Source organism: Anser brachyrhynchus (genome assembly GCF_964034855.1).
Source record: "Anser brachyrhynchus genome assembly, chromosome: 24".
Taxonomy (NCBI): Eukaryota; Metazoa; Chordata; class Aves; order Anseriformes; family Anatidae; genus Anser; species Anser brachyrhynchus.
Genome location: NC_137717.1, coordinates 1178627 through 1192400, shown reverse-complemented (window position 1 = coordinate 1192400; position 13774 = coordinate 1178627). Strand labels below are relative to the sequence as shown.

Sequence of the window (13774 nt, the reverse complement as noted above, 5' to 3'; positions counted from 1 at the left end):
GGGCTGGCAGTGGGGTGCCCAAAGCAGAGCCCCATCCCTCCGGCACGGGGTGAGAAAAGTGGTGAGAAGCCCCCCAGCCTGTGGGACAGCACTGGGAGCACGGCCCCTCCGGCCGCCCCACCGCAAAGGGCCGGGAGCCATATCTGGAGGCGCGGGCAGGCGCCTGGGTGCACACAACAGAAACCACTGGCTCTTACCACCACCTCCTTTTATTCCTCCTCAAAGAGCTGCCCCCACATCGTTCGCCTTGCTGACCCCGACATCCCCAGCGACAGGGCTGCGGGTGCCCCAGGACACCCCGTGTCCCACGGGGACAGTAGCATTTCCCATAGCACTGAGCACCTCCTGCAAAAGGGAGCTCAGCCCCAGCCCTGCCATCCCCACGGTGCTTCAGGAGGCAACCGCGAGCCCCACCGAGCCTGGGTGCACCCATGGGTGCCCGCGGGGCCCCGCCATGCTCAGCAGAGGGAGAACCGCCGGGAGTTGATGTTCATGCGGGTGACGCCGATGTGCTTCAGCGGCATGGAGAGCAGGAAGGCGGCCTTGGGAGGGATGTTGCAGAGCAGGTCCGAGTCTTCCTCGCAGCCCTCGAGGCCGAAGGTGGCGTCGTCCAGCATCTCCTTGTGCTGGTGGCAGGCCTGCTCCACCTTCAGCCGGTGCAGCTGCGCCCGCAGGCGCATCAGCTGCTGCGCCAGGCGCTGGTCCGCAGCCTGCAGCTCCTGCTGCGGGGACACGGGGCCATCAGCGCCGCAGCCCCACATGGGGCACAGCCACGGGGCACGGCTGGAGGGGGCTCAGCAGGGTGCTGGGGTGGCGGGGCTGGGGCTTGGCCAGGGCACAGACCCACTGGGCACTGGGAACGTGTGGTCCCAGGGTCAGCGCGGAGCCCACGCACAGAGCCCCGGGCTGGCACGGGGGTGCACACGCATACACACACAGCCTGGGGGGGGCTCAGGAAGGTTTGTGCCCACACGGCTGCTGCCTCTGCTGCACCAGCGAAGGTCACGCAGCCGTGCCCCAGCAGGGCAGCAGGAGGGGGCGGCAAGCGCAGGGCCATGACTCAGAGAACTGGGCAGGGGAGATGGGCAGAGCCCCAAGCACCCGGCAAAAATCCACACCCAGCAGCCGTGCTGGCAAAGAAGGGGCGAAGCTGGGGGCTGCGGCTGGAGCCGCCGTTATCCCCTCGCCCCCCCCATGCCAGGGCTGGGCACGACCCCGTGCACCCCACGTCCCCCCAGTCGCTACTCACCAGCTCCGTCCTGAGCCACTCCAGAGCCGCCCCCACGGTGGGGAAGCCGCAGACGCCGCCGTCCCGCTCGCCCCTGGGGTGCCCCGGGGTCCCGTCTGCCCCGCTGGGGGCCCGGCTGCCCCAGGGCTGCCCCTGCACCCTGGCCTCCCACTCGAGGTAGGAAGGGCGCCGCGTCTGCAGCTTCAGCTTGGCCGTCAGCGCCTTGAGGCCCGCCAGGCTCTCCTCGCCCATGGGTGGCTCCTCGGCACCCAGCTCGCTGAAGCTCAGCTGCCCCAGGGCCATGGCTCAGCCTCCGGGGGGGTCACCGGCCCCAGCCCCAAAAGGCGCCCAGCCGCGGCCCTTTATCCACCCCCGGAGCTGGAGCTGGAACGCCCGGGGACACCAGGATGATGATAACGGGCAGGAACTTTGCCGAGCCAGAGTGCAAAGAGGTGGGTGTACTTCGTATTTTATTTTTATTTTTTCCTTTTCGGGTCCAGCATCATCGCCTCCGGCTGGGAGGAGGCTCCCCGAGCTGCGGGCCGAGGACTCAGCCCGGTTATCGGCACGGGCTGACCCCGGCTTCCCGGCCCGGGCTGGGCGCGGGGGGGGGGGGGGGAGGTTGCTAAAAAAAGGGGAAAGGAAGGAAAACGAGCGGCTCCGCGTGCAGCGGGGGGGGGGGGGGGGGTGAGCTGCGGTGGGCGCCCGGCTCCTGGCACCGCTGGGCACCGCTGGGCACCGCTGGGGGGGCCCTTAAGGTGGGACCCTCGGGGGGGTACAGCGGTCCCGGCCCCCCCGGGGCAGCATTCGGCCGTTCCCTGCCCCCCCTTTTTCTCCCTCCCGGGGCCGTGCGAGCGCTGCCCGGCCCCGCCGCCCCCCCCCCGCCCAGCCCTGCGCGCAGCGGCTCCGTTCCTGCGCTGCGCGGCCCCGCGCCCTCCGCGCCCCCGGCCCCCGGGGCTGTGCGGGCACCCCCAGCCCCCCCATTTCCCCCCCCCGTGCACCCCGAGGTGCCTGCTGGCACCCTGCTGGCACCCCGATGTGCCCCGCTCGCAGCCTGAGCTCCCCCGCTGCTGCCCCGTTCCCTCCCCCCCGCTCGCCCCCCGCCACCGAGGGCCCCGGACCGGAGCGGGTAAGCCCGGGGGGGCCGCGACGGGCACCGCTGCGAGCCGCTCACCGCCCCCTCCTCCTCCTCTTCCTCCCCCCTTCTTCCTCCTCCTCCTCCTCCTCCCCGCCCGGCAGCGCCCTGCAGCCGCCCCCGCCCCGTGCCGCGGGGAGCCGGGGGGGCCCCAGGACCCCGCACCGCCGCCAGCCGCCCCAAATCCCCCCCCTGCAGCCGGTACCGGCGCTGCCGGAGTGCCTGCGGGCTGCTCACCCCCCTCGGCCCCGTGCCTCAGTTTCCCCACCTGCGGTGACAGCACTGCGGGGAGGAAACGAGCGAGGCTCCCCGCGGGGAGGAAGCTGCACAGGCTGTAGGTGACAAGCAGAGGCTGAAGGGCCCAGCGTGGCTCGGGGAGGGAAGAAGAGGGGGGTTTCCAGGCCTTGCTGCGCCGCTCACGATTTCCCCTTTCTCCCTCCAGCCCTGCCGGAGGCAGCCGCAGCGGGACCCGGAGCCCAGCCGCCGCCATGGAGTTCTCCGAGCTGATCAAGACGGCGACGGTGGAGAGCGTGCTGCTGTCGTGCGCGGGGCTGCCGCCGGTGAGGGGCACGCTGTGCATCACCAGCCACCACCTGCTCCTCTCCTCCTGCCCCGGGGGGGACGGCCAGCCCGGCACCGTGGAGCTCTGGCTGCTCATCCGCAACGTGGACGCCGTGGAGAAGAGGTGGGTGCCCCCCGCTGCCGGCCCCGAGACCCCCTTTGTGGCGTCACCCCATGTCGGCGGGGGGAAATTCCCCCCCCCGCTGCCCTCCCAGCGGCTGCGGCCGCGGAGCCTCTTCCCTCCTCTTCCCCACGGCCCACGCTGGGGATGCTTGCAGCGCCGGGCATTGACCTCCTCTTCTCCTCCATGCCTCAGAGTGCAGAATTTAGGCTGGTACCAGCCCCCCCGGACTAACGACTCCCCGCGAGACACCAGGTTTGGCTTTTAGTGCTCTCGGCTCTGCTAAACCCGCCCAGCAGTGCCTGGCTTTGTGCTAACCACGGCGGCTCCGCGGGGCAGGGGCAGCTGCTCTGAGGAGGGGAGATGATGGAAATTGCACCTCCAGGCACACGTGCGACCGGTGCCGGATGAGAACCAACGGGATCCCGGTCACCTCGGCACAGCGCTTTGCCCTGCTGCATCCTCCCGGGGAGCGGGGGCAGCTCCCTGCTGCTGTCTGTCTGCGTGCGCAGCCCCCTCCTGCCCGCGCAACCCTGCTGCCAGCCCTGACCCCGCTGCCTTCCCCAGGCTCGCCGGCTCCTCCGGCACCATCACGCTGCGGTGCAAAGACCTGAAGGTGCTGCAGCTGGAGATCCCGGGCATGGAGGAGTGCCTAAACATCGCCAGCTCCATCGAGGTGAGCCCTGGGCGGCCGGCGAGCCGTGCCGGAGCTGCTCCGGGCTGCAAAGGGTTGGCAGGAGAAGGTGGCTGCCTGCAGTGTTTGCTCTGGGTCCGTCATTAACATGGGTAAACACTCAGCTCCTGGTCTGTGTTTGCACGGGCACTTTGTGATGCCAGCCCTTGCTTGCAGCTGGGACGTGGCCACAAGGAGGGAACAGGGATGGGGGCTGCAGAGGGGGGGGCGGTGGGGACGTTCCCAGTTGTCCCCATGCGCCCCAGCTCCAATCTTTGCTCTGCTCCAGGCCCTCTCCTCGGTGGACTCCGTGATGATGATGTACCCGTTCTTCTACAGACCCCAGGACCTGCGGCTCGAGGAGGGGTGGCACCTCTTCCCCCTCGAGCAATACTTCCAGCAAATTGCTGCGCAGGTGAGGCGGGGGGGAGACCCAGCTGGCGTGGTGGGGGATAAGCGACTCCCCCAACCCACACCCCGCTGCCCCCATCCCGCTTCTCCCCCAGACAAGCCAGTGGCGGCTGAGCGACTTGAACAGGGATTTCACCACCTGCCCCACGTACCCTGCGGACGTCATCGTGCCGGCGGCCGTGAGCGACGACACCTTGCGGAGGGCGGCCCGATTCCGGCAGGGCGGGCGCTTCCCCGTCCTCAGCTATTACCACCCCAGGAATGGGACCGTGAGTCCGTCTCCCCAGCCCTCTCCCACCACCATCCCACCCTGCCGTGCCCCGGCTCCGGCTACCCGCGGCCCCTCGCCCTGCAGGTGATGCTCCGCAGCAGCCAGCCGCTGACGGGCCCCAACCGAAAGCGCTGCCCCGAGGACGAGGTGCTGCTGGGGACGGTCCTGGACGAGGGGGAGCGGGGCTTCATCATCGACACGCGGTCGGCCCAGGCGGCGAAGCAGGCGCGGATGACGGGGGGTGGCACGGAGCCCAAGTCCTCCTACCCGCAGTGGAAGCGGCTGCACCGGCCCCTGGAGCGGTGAGGGGCTGCGCCGAAGCCTGGCTCCTCTAACTGGGGCGATTGCGCTGCCCTGCAGCTGGCACAGAAGCCCCAGCCCCCCAAAACCAGACCCCCCCAAGCCCCTCACCCCATTTTCCTTCCCTCCCAGAGGCCGCCCGCTGCAGGAGAGCTTCATTAAGCTGGTGGAAGCCTGCAACGACGCCTCGCTCAGCATGGACCGCTGGCTGAGCCGGCTGGAGAGCTGCCGCTGGCTGAGCCACGTCAAGGCGGCCCTGAGCACGGCCTGCCTGGCCGCACAGTGCCTCGACAGGTAGGGCTGCTGCCACCCCACGGCCCCTCGCTGCGGCCAAAGCACCGTGGCACCAACCACGGGCACGGCCAGCAGCGCCCCAATCACCCGTGCTCACCTGCAGGGAAGAGGCCAGCGTGCTGGTGCATGGCGCGGAGGGGACGGACACAACGCTGCTGGTGACGGCGTTGGCGCAGGTGATCCTGGACCCGGGCTGCCGCACGGTGGTGGGCTTCCAGGGGCTGCTGGAGCGGGAGTGGATCGAGGTGAGAGCGGTAGAAGCAAGGGGTGGGGGCCCCCAGCCTGTCTGGGCACCGCCGGTCGCCTTCACCCCTGTTATCTCCCTGACTTTTTCGGGGTCCCGCAGGCCGGCCACCCCTTCCACCTCCGCTGCGCCCGCTCTGCCTACTCCCACGCCCGGCTGAAGCAGGAGGCGCCGCTGTTCCTCCTCTTCCTCGACTGCGTGTGGCAGCTGAGCCGCCAGTTCCCCTTCTCCCTGGAGTTCGGCGAGAGCCTCCTCCTCACCCTCTTCGACAACGCCTACGCCTCCGACTACGGCACCTTCCTCTGCAACAACGAGAAGGAGAGGCGAGTGCTGGGAGGTGGGGATGGCAGCGCCCCGTAGGAGCAGTGCCACGGCCACCTCCCTGCCCCTGGGCAGAGCCAAACCCTCACGGCAACAGCTGGGGTCAGCCCCAGCCCCACGGCCCCAGGGACTGAGACGCTTCTCAATGCTCCTGTAGGTGCCTGTGTAAAGTGAAGGAGAACACGCACTCCCTCTGGGCCTGGCTGAACCAGCCTGAGGAGAAGAAGAAGTACCTGAACCCCCTCTACTCGCACAACCCGCTGGTCATCTGGCCCTCCGTGGAGCCCCAGAGCATCCAGCTGTGGCAGGGTGAGCTGGGGCCAGCCCTCAGGCAGCTGCCTTTTTCCAAACCCAAAGCCAGAGCTGTGCTCGCTTGCAGACACCACCTCGGCTGGGTCGCATGCGGTGGCTTAGGGAAAGCTGCTCTGCTTTTCCCTCAAGTGACACACAACCCCTTGTCTCCTAGGCTTATTCTTCCGATGGATCCGTCCCTCCCAGTACCTAGATGAGGCCCGGGCAGAGATGCAGCGGTTGGTGGAGGGCAACGAGGCGCCTGCCAAGGAGAGCGCAGGGAGCAGGCTGAGCCGGTCGCTCTCCGACCCCGCTGCTCGGACGGAGAACGAAAGATGAGCAGCAGCACAGGCACCTTGGTCCTGGCAATCACATCCCGCTCACCCCGTCACCATGGGCTGAGGAGTCAAGGCGATGCAGCAGTTTTCCACGGGACGTGTGCAGGACACACACCCCGCGGAGCCCAGGGAAGCCTGCGCGTACCAGGAACGCGGAGGACATCCCAGGGAGAGGGGGGACAGATGCACTTGAGCAGCCTCTCAGCCACGCAGACTGAACGTGGCGCAGTAAAGTGGTCTCTCACAGTCTGCTCCTGCGCTGTGTGGTGTTCCTCGGGCAGGAGCTGGGCTCTGCAGCGCCAGGAGCAGCCCTGCTCCCTCAGGCAGGTTCCTGCTCTGTTCCCCAGCGGGATCGCAGCAGCCCTCGGACCTGGACCACCCGTGGAGCAGAGGGCAGGAGGCCAACGTGCCCAGCAGCTCCCCTGCAGCATGCCAGCCCTGCTCCGTGACCGAGGCGTGGTTGGCACAGCTTCTAAGCAGCAGAACACGCTAAACTCACACCAGCCTCTCCACAACAGGCACGCTGGCTGCAGCGTAAGTGTTGCATCAGTCACTCCAAGCTGGGAGCCAGCCTGGGAAATGGGTCCTTGAACCCAGTTTCGAGGAAGGAAAGAGATAGGAGCCACCCTTCCAAGCAGACAGACACGGGGACAGAGGGCTAGGACGAGGATTTGCAACACAACCTTCCTAGCGCAGGAAATAACTGTTCCATGAGGAAAGTTGGCTCAGGGTCAAGCCAGCAAATAAACAAAGCACTAGAACTGGGCGCGCATCATCTGGAAAACAATGACTGGCTACTGCGCTTCCAGCCCGTTCACGGATCCAGCACTGCTAGGGCTGGACCTCAGCAGCTGCAGATCGTTGCTGGGAAAGAGTTAACCTGGACAGAGGCACGCAGGGAGCAGCAGCACCGCTGCCTGCCGGGGGGCGGAGAGTGAGGCAGTGCCAGCAGAGCTGGGAGAGCAAAGCAGCCAGGTTAATTTTGTCCCAGAGCACAAGAATAGAGGCACTTTTTCTGGTGTTTAGAAAAGATTTTTTATTTATTTCCTGCCGATTTTTTTTTCTCCACTGATATATAAATATGCCCAGCAGGCCAGGAAGTTAGCATCCACAGGGGCAGGCAGGCAGCCAACCCAACTCCTTTCCTCACCCTCACTCTACCTCCTGAGAAAGCCACAGGTTGTGCCATTCTGAGCTGGCTGGGGTTCTATATCCCCCCCTCCATACAGCCCCTGAGTTTGCTGCTGCCTCCTGCGGAGCAGACCAACTTCAGGCCTTACAACAGTTCTGCTCAGGAGCCAATGGGCTGGGCAACAGATAGGAAGAGGGAAGAAGAGGAGAGGACGTCCTCCTTTAGGCTTCAAACTCAAACTCGAAGTACTGGGGATCGAAGTAATGGATGCGAACGTAGCCATCCTCACCACCACTGCTGTAACTGTGCGGGAGAAAAGATGAGAAAGTCGTCAGTATTGTCAGGAGCTCAGCTTTATATCAGCAAGAGACAGAATCTGTTCTCAGAACACCCTCCAAAAGCTAAGAAATAGTCACAAGATGAAAAAAATATCAGTAACACAGCAAAACGTGCAGCAGGGCATAAATGACCCCCAGAGCCAGCCTGACGGGAGGCAGCAGAGTTGTAATGGGGGAACTGGGGAAGGTGCTGGCTTCATTCCCACTGCAGAGCTCCTGTGAGCCCAGCCATATCCTAACCAAAGCACAGGCTGGGTTTGATTTGAGCACGCTGGAAGACCTGCAAAAATCCTTACCTCTTTCCATCGGGGTGAAAAGCGACACTATTTATCGGACCAAAATGACCCTTCACTCTGCCAAACTCTTCTTCAAAAGCCAAGTGGAAGAACCTGGGAGAAGGAAGAAGTCAGGAGCCTGGTTAGGGACACAATCAGGGTTTCCTCAAAAAAGCTCTGCAGTTGTAATGACTCCTCCAAATACTGCCAGGAGCAAGACGTCAGGAGTACTCTGGGTGAGGACTCAGCCCTGCCAGAGGAAAGCACCAACCTCGCCTCAAATTTGCCAATCCTGGTGGAGGTCGTGGTCACATCCATGGCCTCTTGCCCACCACCAAGCACGACCTGCAAAGAGCAGAGGCCATAACACTGCAGGACTGCATGCACCACGCGCGCAGCAGCAGGCAGGGAAGCGCTCCTGCACTAGAGAGCAGTGAAGCTCCCGGGGCCCATCCCACAGCCGTGTTTATATCACAGGCTGGTGTGGTGATGCCGTGCCTTCCAGCCACCTGGGACAAGGCAGGAGTCGCAGTAAGACCGTTACGAGCGGGATCATTCTTACGTGATCAAAAATGGGGGAGAGTGCGGCAGAGTTCACCGGTCGCTCTGTCCGGAAGGTCTTCAAATGTTCCAGTGTCGTGCAGTCAAAGAGCTAAGAGGCAAAAGGGACAGAGTTAGAGAGTTATGCTGCAGAAGGACGTGCAGCCCAAATAACTCATACAAACCCCAGCCCCAGGCTGCCAGTCCTCACACAAGCAGGTATGAGCACTGAAGCTGCTCACGGGCACCCAAAACCCAAAGACGTTTCTCCAGAATCCCCAAATACCTGCCCAAGGTAAGTGTCACCTTTACACCTTCTGCAGGTAGCACGCCGCAACCTTCATTTTGGTGTTGCTGCTAGTTTAATGTGGCGATGCCTCCCCGTTCCCACTGAAGTCTCCCACCCAGCTTTGACTTTACACCCACTCAAATTTCCAAGGAGCAAACCCCCGAGGTAGTCTCTGAGCGGAGACGCTACGAGCAGATACCAGCGGACCGCTGCGTTACCAGCAGGAGGCCTCACCTTGGCTGTGTTGTCCTTGGAGGCAGTGATGAACATGGTCATGTCCCTGGAGGTCTGAATGTCATTGATTTGCTTGGTGTGCTCCTTGATGTTTGAAAGCTGCTCCCCTGACTGAAGGGTCAAACAAGGCAGTTTCAGTGAGCAAACAAAGTGAGCACGCTTCCCCAATAAAAACAGTTCAGGAGATATCACTGTCAGCAGTAGGACAGGCATTTCTACGTCAGCCTGGCTAAAGGGAACCACATATTTTCACTATCCTTCCACAAGGCTGCTGGATCGAGCCAAGAAGCCCACGTTCTGCCCCGTGACCACCGAGGAATGCTGCAGCCTCCTCCCCACGCCCTGCTGCCAGAGGAGATGCTGCCCCTTGTCGCACTGACCTTGGCGCTGAACTGGTTGAGCTCCCCGCTTTCGTGCCCTGCGATGATGAACTCCCCCAGGGGGCCCCACACAGCACTGGTGATTTTAGAGTCACTGCAGGGGATTTTCATGTAAGGCTCGTTGTTCTCTGCAGGAAGGAAGGAAGGACATGGACAGACAGACAGCATGGCACCAGCTCTGGCCGTCAGTGCTTCCCCTTATTCCCTGCTGCAGGCACAGGCTCAGAGTCCTCACCGATCTGGCTGGGGTCCCGCAGGTCAAAGAAGCTCACGAAACACTGGTAGCCCATCTGCTTGTCCGTGGAAAACATGATGATGTTTCCTCCGAAGTCAAAGCCACACGTCCTCACCGCTGAGCTGGTCTTCACCAGGGCAAGCTGCTTCCCTGCACACAGAGCAGAAACCGTCACTCACTGGGGCCTGCACCGCAAAATTAGTGACAGTGACCGAGTGGGCAGGATACCGGGCAGAACTGAGGGGATGAGCAGGCCAGTACGCTTGGATTAAATAGGAGGTGAGTAAATTGGCCCCAGGCGTTCACTAGAAACTGGGCACACACACACACACCCCTGTTAGGATTCAGACCTCTCACAAACTCCAGAGCAGGACAGTGCCGGGAGTCAGAGCCGGCGGCGGGGAGCCGGGAGCCGTACCTGTTTCACAGTCCCAGAGCCGACAGCTGTTATCTGCAGAGCCAGTGAGCACGTGTCGGGTGTCCCCTAGGTCACCAGTTAAGGAACATCAGCGTGTTTGCAGCCCCCAGAAGCTGTTTAGATACCCAGAAAGTATTTACACACAAGGTCAAAAGGGTGCATTACAGCGAGAAATTGCTGAGATTGAGCAAATTCCATTATAGCAGTGGCAATACTCCAGTACAGACAGCGAGTCCAAGTGCTCCTACTATAAAACCCACAACTTGCCTCCTGAAATGGTGAGAAAAAGGCTACAGTTCTTGCCTTAACACAGCCTTTGTACATTTTCACCTCTGCTACGTCCTACCCACATTGGAGAGGGAAGATCTTGTTCAACTTGGACGCCTTCCTCGAGCTCCCTGGGCCACCTCAAGCACAAATGTGGGCAGGTGTCACTGCACACGTTATTCCAAACAACACCCCCGGAAAGAAAAAGAAGCAAGAATATTCAAGAGATGGAGTAAGGGAAAGTTAAAAGCACCACGTGGCCTCCCCGCCTGTCACACGGCAGCAGCTGAAAGGAACGGCTGAGCTGAATCACTCCAAATAATAAGCAGAGCACAGACAAACTGGTTTTGCCGACCAAAAGATACAGTCTGCGTCCACGCACCAGACGGCTCCCGTGTGGCCATTGTACGTGCCGAGCCGCTCCCCGTTCACTGAATACCAAACGTTGACGATCTAGGAGAAGGGGAGAAGCCCTCACCACGCAGACCTCCTCAGGAGGCTCCGCTAACCCACCACCGCCCCTTCCCTGTTGCCCAAGGAGGACGGGGGCCGATTTATGCCGCACTCACGGGGTCCTTGGCCACAGTGAAGAGCAGGTCTCCCTCGCGGTTGTACTTGATCTGCGTGATGGAGCGCTCGTGGCCCTGCAGCAGGATTGGCTTCTGCGGGGGGGAAGGTGACAGCTGGGGTCAGAAAGGGCCGAGGGACTCAGCCGGGATCCTCCACACGGCCGTCACGGCCCAGAAGCCCCCACCAGGGCCTGCACTGCCTGAATAAGCCCTCACAGCCCCTCAGAGCCCTTCACCAACCCCTCAGAGCCCCCCATAACCCCTCACCAACCCCTCGCCGGCCCTCGCCGCTCCCTCATAGCCCCCCAGAGCCCCCTCGCCACCCGAACAACCCCTCACAGCCCCTCAGAGCCCCTCACAGCCCCTCAGAGCCCCCCACAACCCCTCACCAACCCCTCATTGTCCCTCACCGCTCCCTCACAGCCCCTCACATCCCCCCACAACTCCTCACAAACCCCTCAGAGCCCCGCATAGCCCCGCATAACCCCCCACAACCCCTTACTGCCCCTCGCCGCTCCCTCACAGCCCCCCACAGGCCCCCCCCCACCCAAACAACCCCTCACCAACCCCTCGTAGCCCCCCGCCGCCCCCTCCCCGCTCCCACCATGGCGGCGGCGCTGCCGAAGCCGAGGCCCCACAGACAGCGAGGCCCCCGCCACCGCTTCCGGGTCAGAGGGCGCGCGGCCGGCGGAAGTTCCGGCGCCGTTGCTATGGCGACCGCGGGTGCGCTTCCGGGATGGGGGACGAGGGAGCGGGGATGGCGGCGGGCGGCTCGGGCCTGCGGCCCCCGGCAGGGCCGGGCCGGGGCTCGGGGAGAGGGGCACGGGGGGGCTGCGGGCAGGCGGCGGGGAGGGGGACGCGGCCGTGGGTTTGGGGCTTTGGGGCCTTCCCCGAGGGGGACGCGGCCTCAGGCCCCAATGGCCGCGGGCAGGGCCCTGAAGGGGCCGGTCCCGGGGGGCTGGGGGCAGCCGGCCCGGCCCGGGGCTTCCCCTGAGGGGAGGCTGCGGAGAGCTGGGGTCGTTCGGGGCCTCCCTGGGCAGGGCAGGCCCCGTGCGGGGGGGAGAGGCTGAGCCGGGGCGGGCCTCGGGGCCGCTGCCGGGGCCGCGTCCCCCGGGGCTGCTGAGCTGAGGCTGTGGCGCAGGGCAAGCGGCGGCGCTGGTGCTGGTGGCCGCGCTGTGGGGCAGCACCGGGCCCTTCCTGCGGACGGGCGCGGCGGGGCTGGAGGAGCTGCGGCACCGGGGCCGCCTGCGGCAGCTGCTGGCTGAGATCAGCTTCCTGGGCCTCAACTACAAGGTGCGGCCCCGAGCCGGGGGGGGTCACGGGATCGTTCCTGTGTGCAGCTGCACTAGATACTGTTATTTAAACTGTTAAACGTCCCTTCTGGTGGAAGAATTAGTTATCCTCTGTAATATTTCATTTACTCGCCTACAGTGCTGTTCTTCCCGTGCAGAATTCAGACCGCTTTGTACAAAGCAGGTCGTTAATCCTCACATTTTACACGAAGTAAGCCCTGCCTGCCACCTGTGGACTGGGGAACCAAGGCACCGAACAGCTCATGACTCGCAGCAGTCAGCGGCGGGCTGCATTTCCACTGCCAAACATGGCACAGAACAAGGGGGTCGGGGCTCCTTCGCTGCTGATTGCTGCGGGGTGGTTTCCGTGCCGTGACTGACTGCCTGTGCTCTTCCTGCAGTACATGGTGCCCTTCCTGCTCAATCAGTGCGGATCGCTCCTCTTCTACCTCACCTTGGCATCTGCAGGTCAGCTGTCGTTGCTTTTGTGGAGCGGGTGGATCGGGATTTTGGGGAGGAGCCATGTTAGTGATTAGTTTGGTGACCTGCTCAACATATAGTTATATGTCTTGTAATAAACTGTTGGTGTTACACTGTTCATTTGCAGACCTGTCCCTGGCGGTACCACTCTGTAACTCCCTGGCTTTGATTTTCACTCTGTTGACTGGGAGGATTCTGGGAGAGGATATCGGTGGTAAAAGTAAGTTGCACTTAAAGCATTTTGGTGTCCTGTCTCCTGCATCTGTTTGCTAACTTACAGTTGTGTGCTCCCCTCCGCTCTCCTGAAAACCAGCAAACATGGACACAAGCACTGAAACTGGTTAAGTGGTAGTTCTGGCTAGGAAGCTGAAAAGGAAGTGAAACTGAATTGTATGTGAGTAGGGCAAGTGAATTGGAATTGGCTGTTCTAAGCTAGCAGAATTTACAGGCCTGAGCCTTTACCTAACTATTTAACCATAAGAGAAACACTAAGGAATACGCCCACTTTGAAACAGGATGCCCTGTAAGCCCCAGAATGTGACCACTCATACCCCTTCCCATCCCTCACTCCATACTATAACATTATCCCGCTCAGAAAGTTGGAAAACAGCAGGAAACTGAAAACTTAAAACCCCAGAGCCTGGCAAAATAGCTGTAGGACCACACTGTGCTTTGTCTCTGCAGGGGCCGTGGCAGGAATGGCGCTCACCCTCCTGGGTGTCACTCTCTGCGTAGCTGGTTCGTGACCAAGGCGCAGCGAGCAGAGGAAGAGAACGCGTTTAAACGTGACCCTGTGGCACGAGGGGAGCTTCTGGCTCAGCAGCCGACCGCTTGGCTCTCCTTCTGACACCCGGCTGCCTGGAAGCAGGGATGGGATTCCCCAAGCACCAGGGTGGAGCAAGGCATATCGCAAGGACATCCTGTTTAGTGTCTTAAGGAATCTTTTTCTGTGGGTGTTTCAAAGCAGGGGTGGGAGGAGGGGTAATAAATGGTTAATAAATAATTCAAATGGACCTTCTGGGATCGACTGACTGTGTGTGGAAGGAACCTATGTAGGGAGCTGTACAGTAACCCCAGTGCAGTTCGTTGCCATGGAAGGAAAGGACGACTTCTTTTCAGTGAACTAGTCGGTCCACA

The 13774-nt window shown here is 62.7% G+C and overlaps 4 protein-coding genes across 11 annotated transcripts; 2 read left to right on the top strand and 2 right to left on the bottom strand.

Moving 5' to 3' along the window:
- Nucleotides 1-170: 170 nt before the first annotated feature.
- FAM167B (family with sequence similarity 167 member B) lies at nucleotides 171-1540 on the bottom strand. 2 transcript variants are annotated; one of them, XM_080567122.1, is made up of 2 exons: nucleotides 1250-1540; nucleotides 171-719 (listed from the first exon to the last, which is right to left on the bottom strand). In XM_080567122.1, the coding sequence occupies exons 1-2, from the start codon at nucleotides 1529-1531 to the stop codon at nucleotides 459-461; spliced, it is 543 nt and encodes a 180-aa protein (XP_080423248.1). In that variant the 5' UTR covers nucleotides 1532-1540; the 3' UTR covers nucleotides 171-458. The 2 variants fall into 2 exon arrangements, with proteins under 2 accessions (XP_080423248.1, XP_080423247.1); XM_080567121.1 differs by having other exon boundaries at nucleotides 186-722.
- A 1-nt stretch (nucleotide 1541) lies between these two features.
- On the top strand, nucleotides 1542-6431 carry LOC308182440 (myotubularin-related protein 9-like). Of its 6 annotated transcripts, none has more exons than XM_080567080.1 (12): nucleotides 1689-2357; nucleotides 2806-3048; nucleotides 3241-3300; nucleotides 3613-3721; nucleotides 4008-4133; nucleotides 4225-4398; nucleotides 4485-4702; nucleotides 4833-4994; nucleotides 5098-5239; nucleotides 5341-5561; nucleotides 5717-5868; nucleotides 6026-6431. In XM_080567080.1, the coding sequence occupies exons 2-12, from the start codon at nucleotides 2852-2854 to the stop codon at nucleotides 6187-6189; spliced, it is 1725 nt and encodes a 574-aa protein (XP_080423206.1). In that variant the 5' UTR covers nucleotides 1689-2357; nucleotides 2806-2851; the 3' UTR covers nucleotides 6190-6431. The 6 variants fall into 6 exon arrangements, with proteins under 6 accessions (XP_080423204.1, XP_080423206.1, XP_080423203.1 ...); XM_080567079.1 differs by lacking the exon at nucleotides 1689-2357 and adding an exon at nucleotides 2438-2697; XM_080567078.1 differs by lacking the exon at nucleotides 1689-2357 and adding an exon at nucleotides 1542-1680 and having other exon boundaries at nucleotides 2806-3300.
- Nucleotides 6432-7198: 767 nt separating this feature from the next.
- Nucleotides 7199-11594, bottom strand: EIF3I (eukaryotic translation initiation factor 3 subunit I). The gene is made up of 11 exons (XM_080567118.1): nucleotides 11470-11594; nucleotides 10866-10958; nucleotides 10662-10749; nucleotides 10030-10095; nucleotides 9612-9761; nucleotides 9377-9504; nucleotides 8997-9107; nucleotides 8496-8585; nucleotides 8205-8278; nucleotides 7955-8047; nucleotides 7199-7623 (listed from the first exon to the last, which is right to left on the bottom strand). The coding sequence occupies exons 1-11, from the start codon at nucleotides 11470-11472 to the stop codon at nucleotides 7542-7544; spliced, it is 978 nt and encodes a 325-aa protein (XP_080423244.1). The 5' UTR covers nucleotides 11473-11594; the 3' UTR covers nucleotides 7199-7541.
- On the top strand, nucleotides 11494-13648 carry TMEM234 (transmembrane protein 234). Of its 2 annotated transcripts, none has more exons than XM_080567127.1 (5): nucleotides 11494-11588; nucleotides 12007-12158; nucleotides 12559-12625; nucleotides 12765-12857; nucleotides 13322-13648. In XM_080567127.1, exons 1-5 carry the CDS (start codon nucleotides 11576-11578, stop codon nucleotides 13381-13383), a joined length of 387 nt encoding a protein of 128 aa, XP_080423253.1. In that variant the 5' UTR covers nucleotides 11494-11575; the 3' UTR covers nucleotides 13384-13648. The 2 variants fall into 2 exon arrangements, with proteins under 2 accessions (XP_080423253.1, XP_080423252.1); XM_080567126.1 differs by having other exon boundaries at nucleotides 13296-13648.
- Nucleotides 13649-13774: the final 126 nt, after the last annotated feature.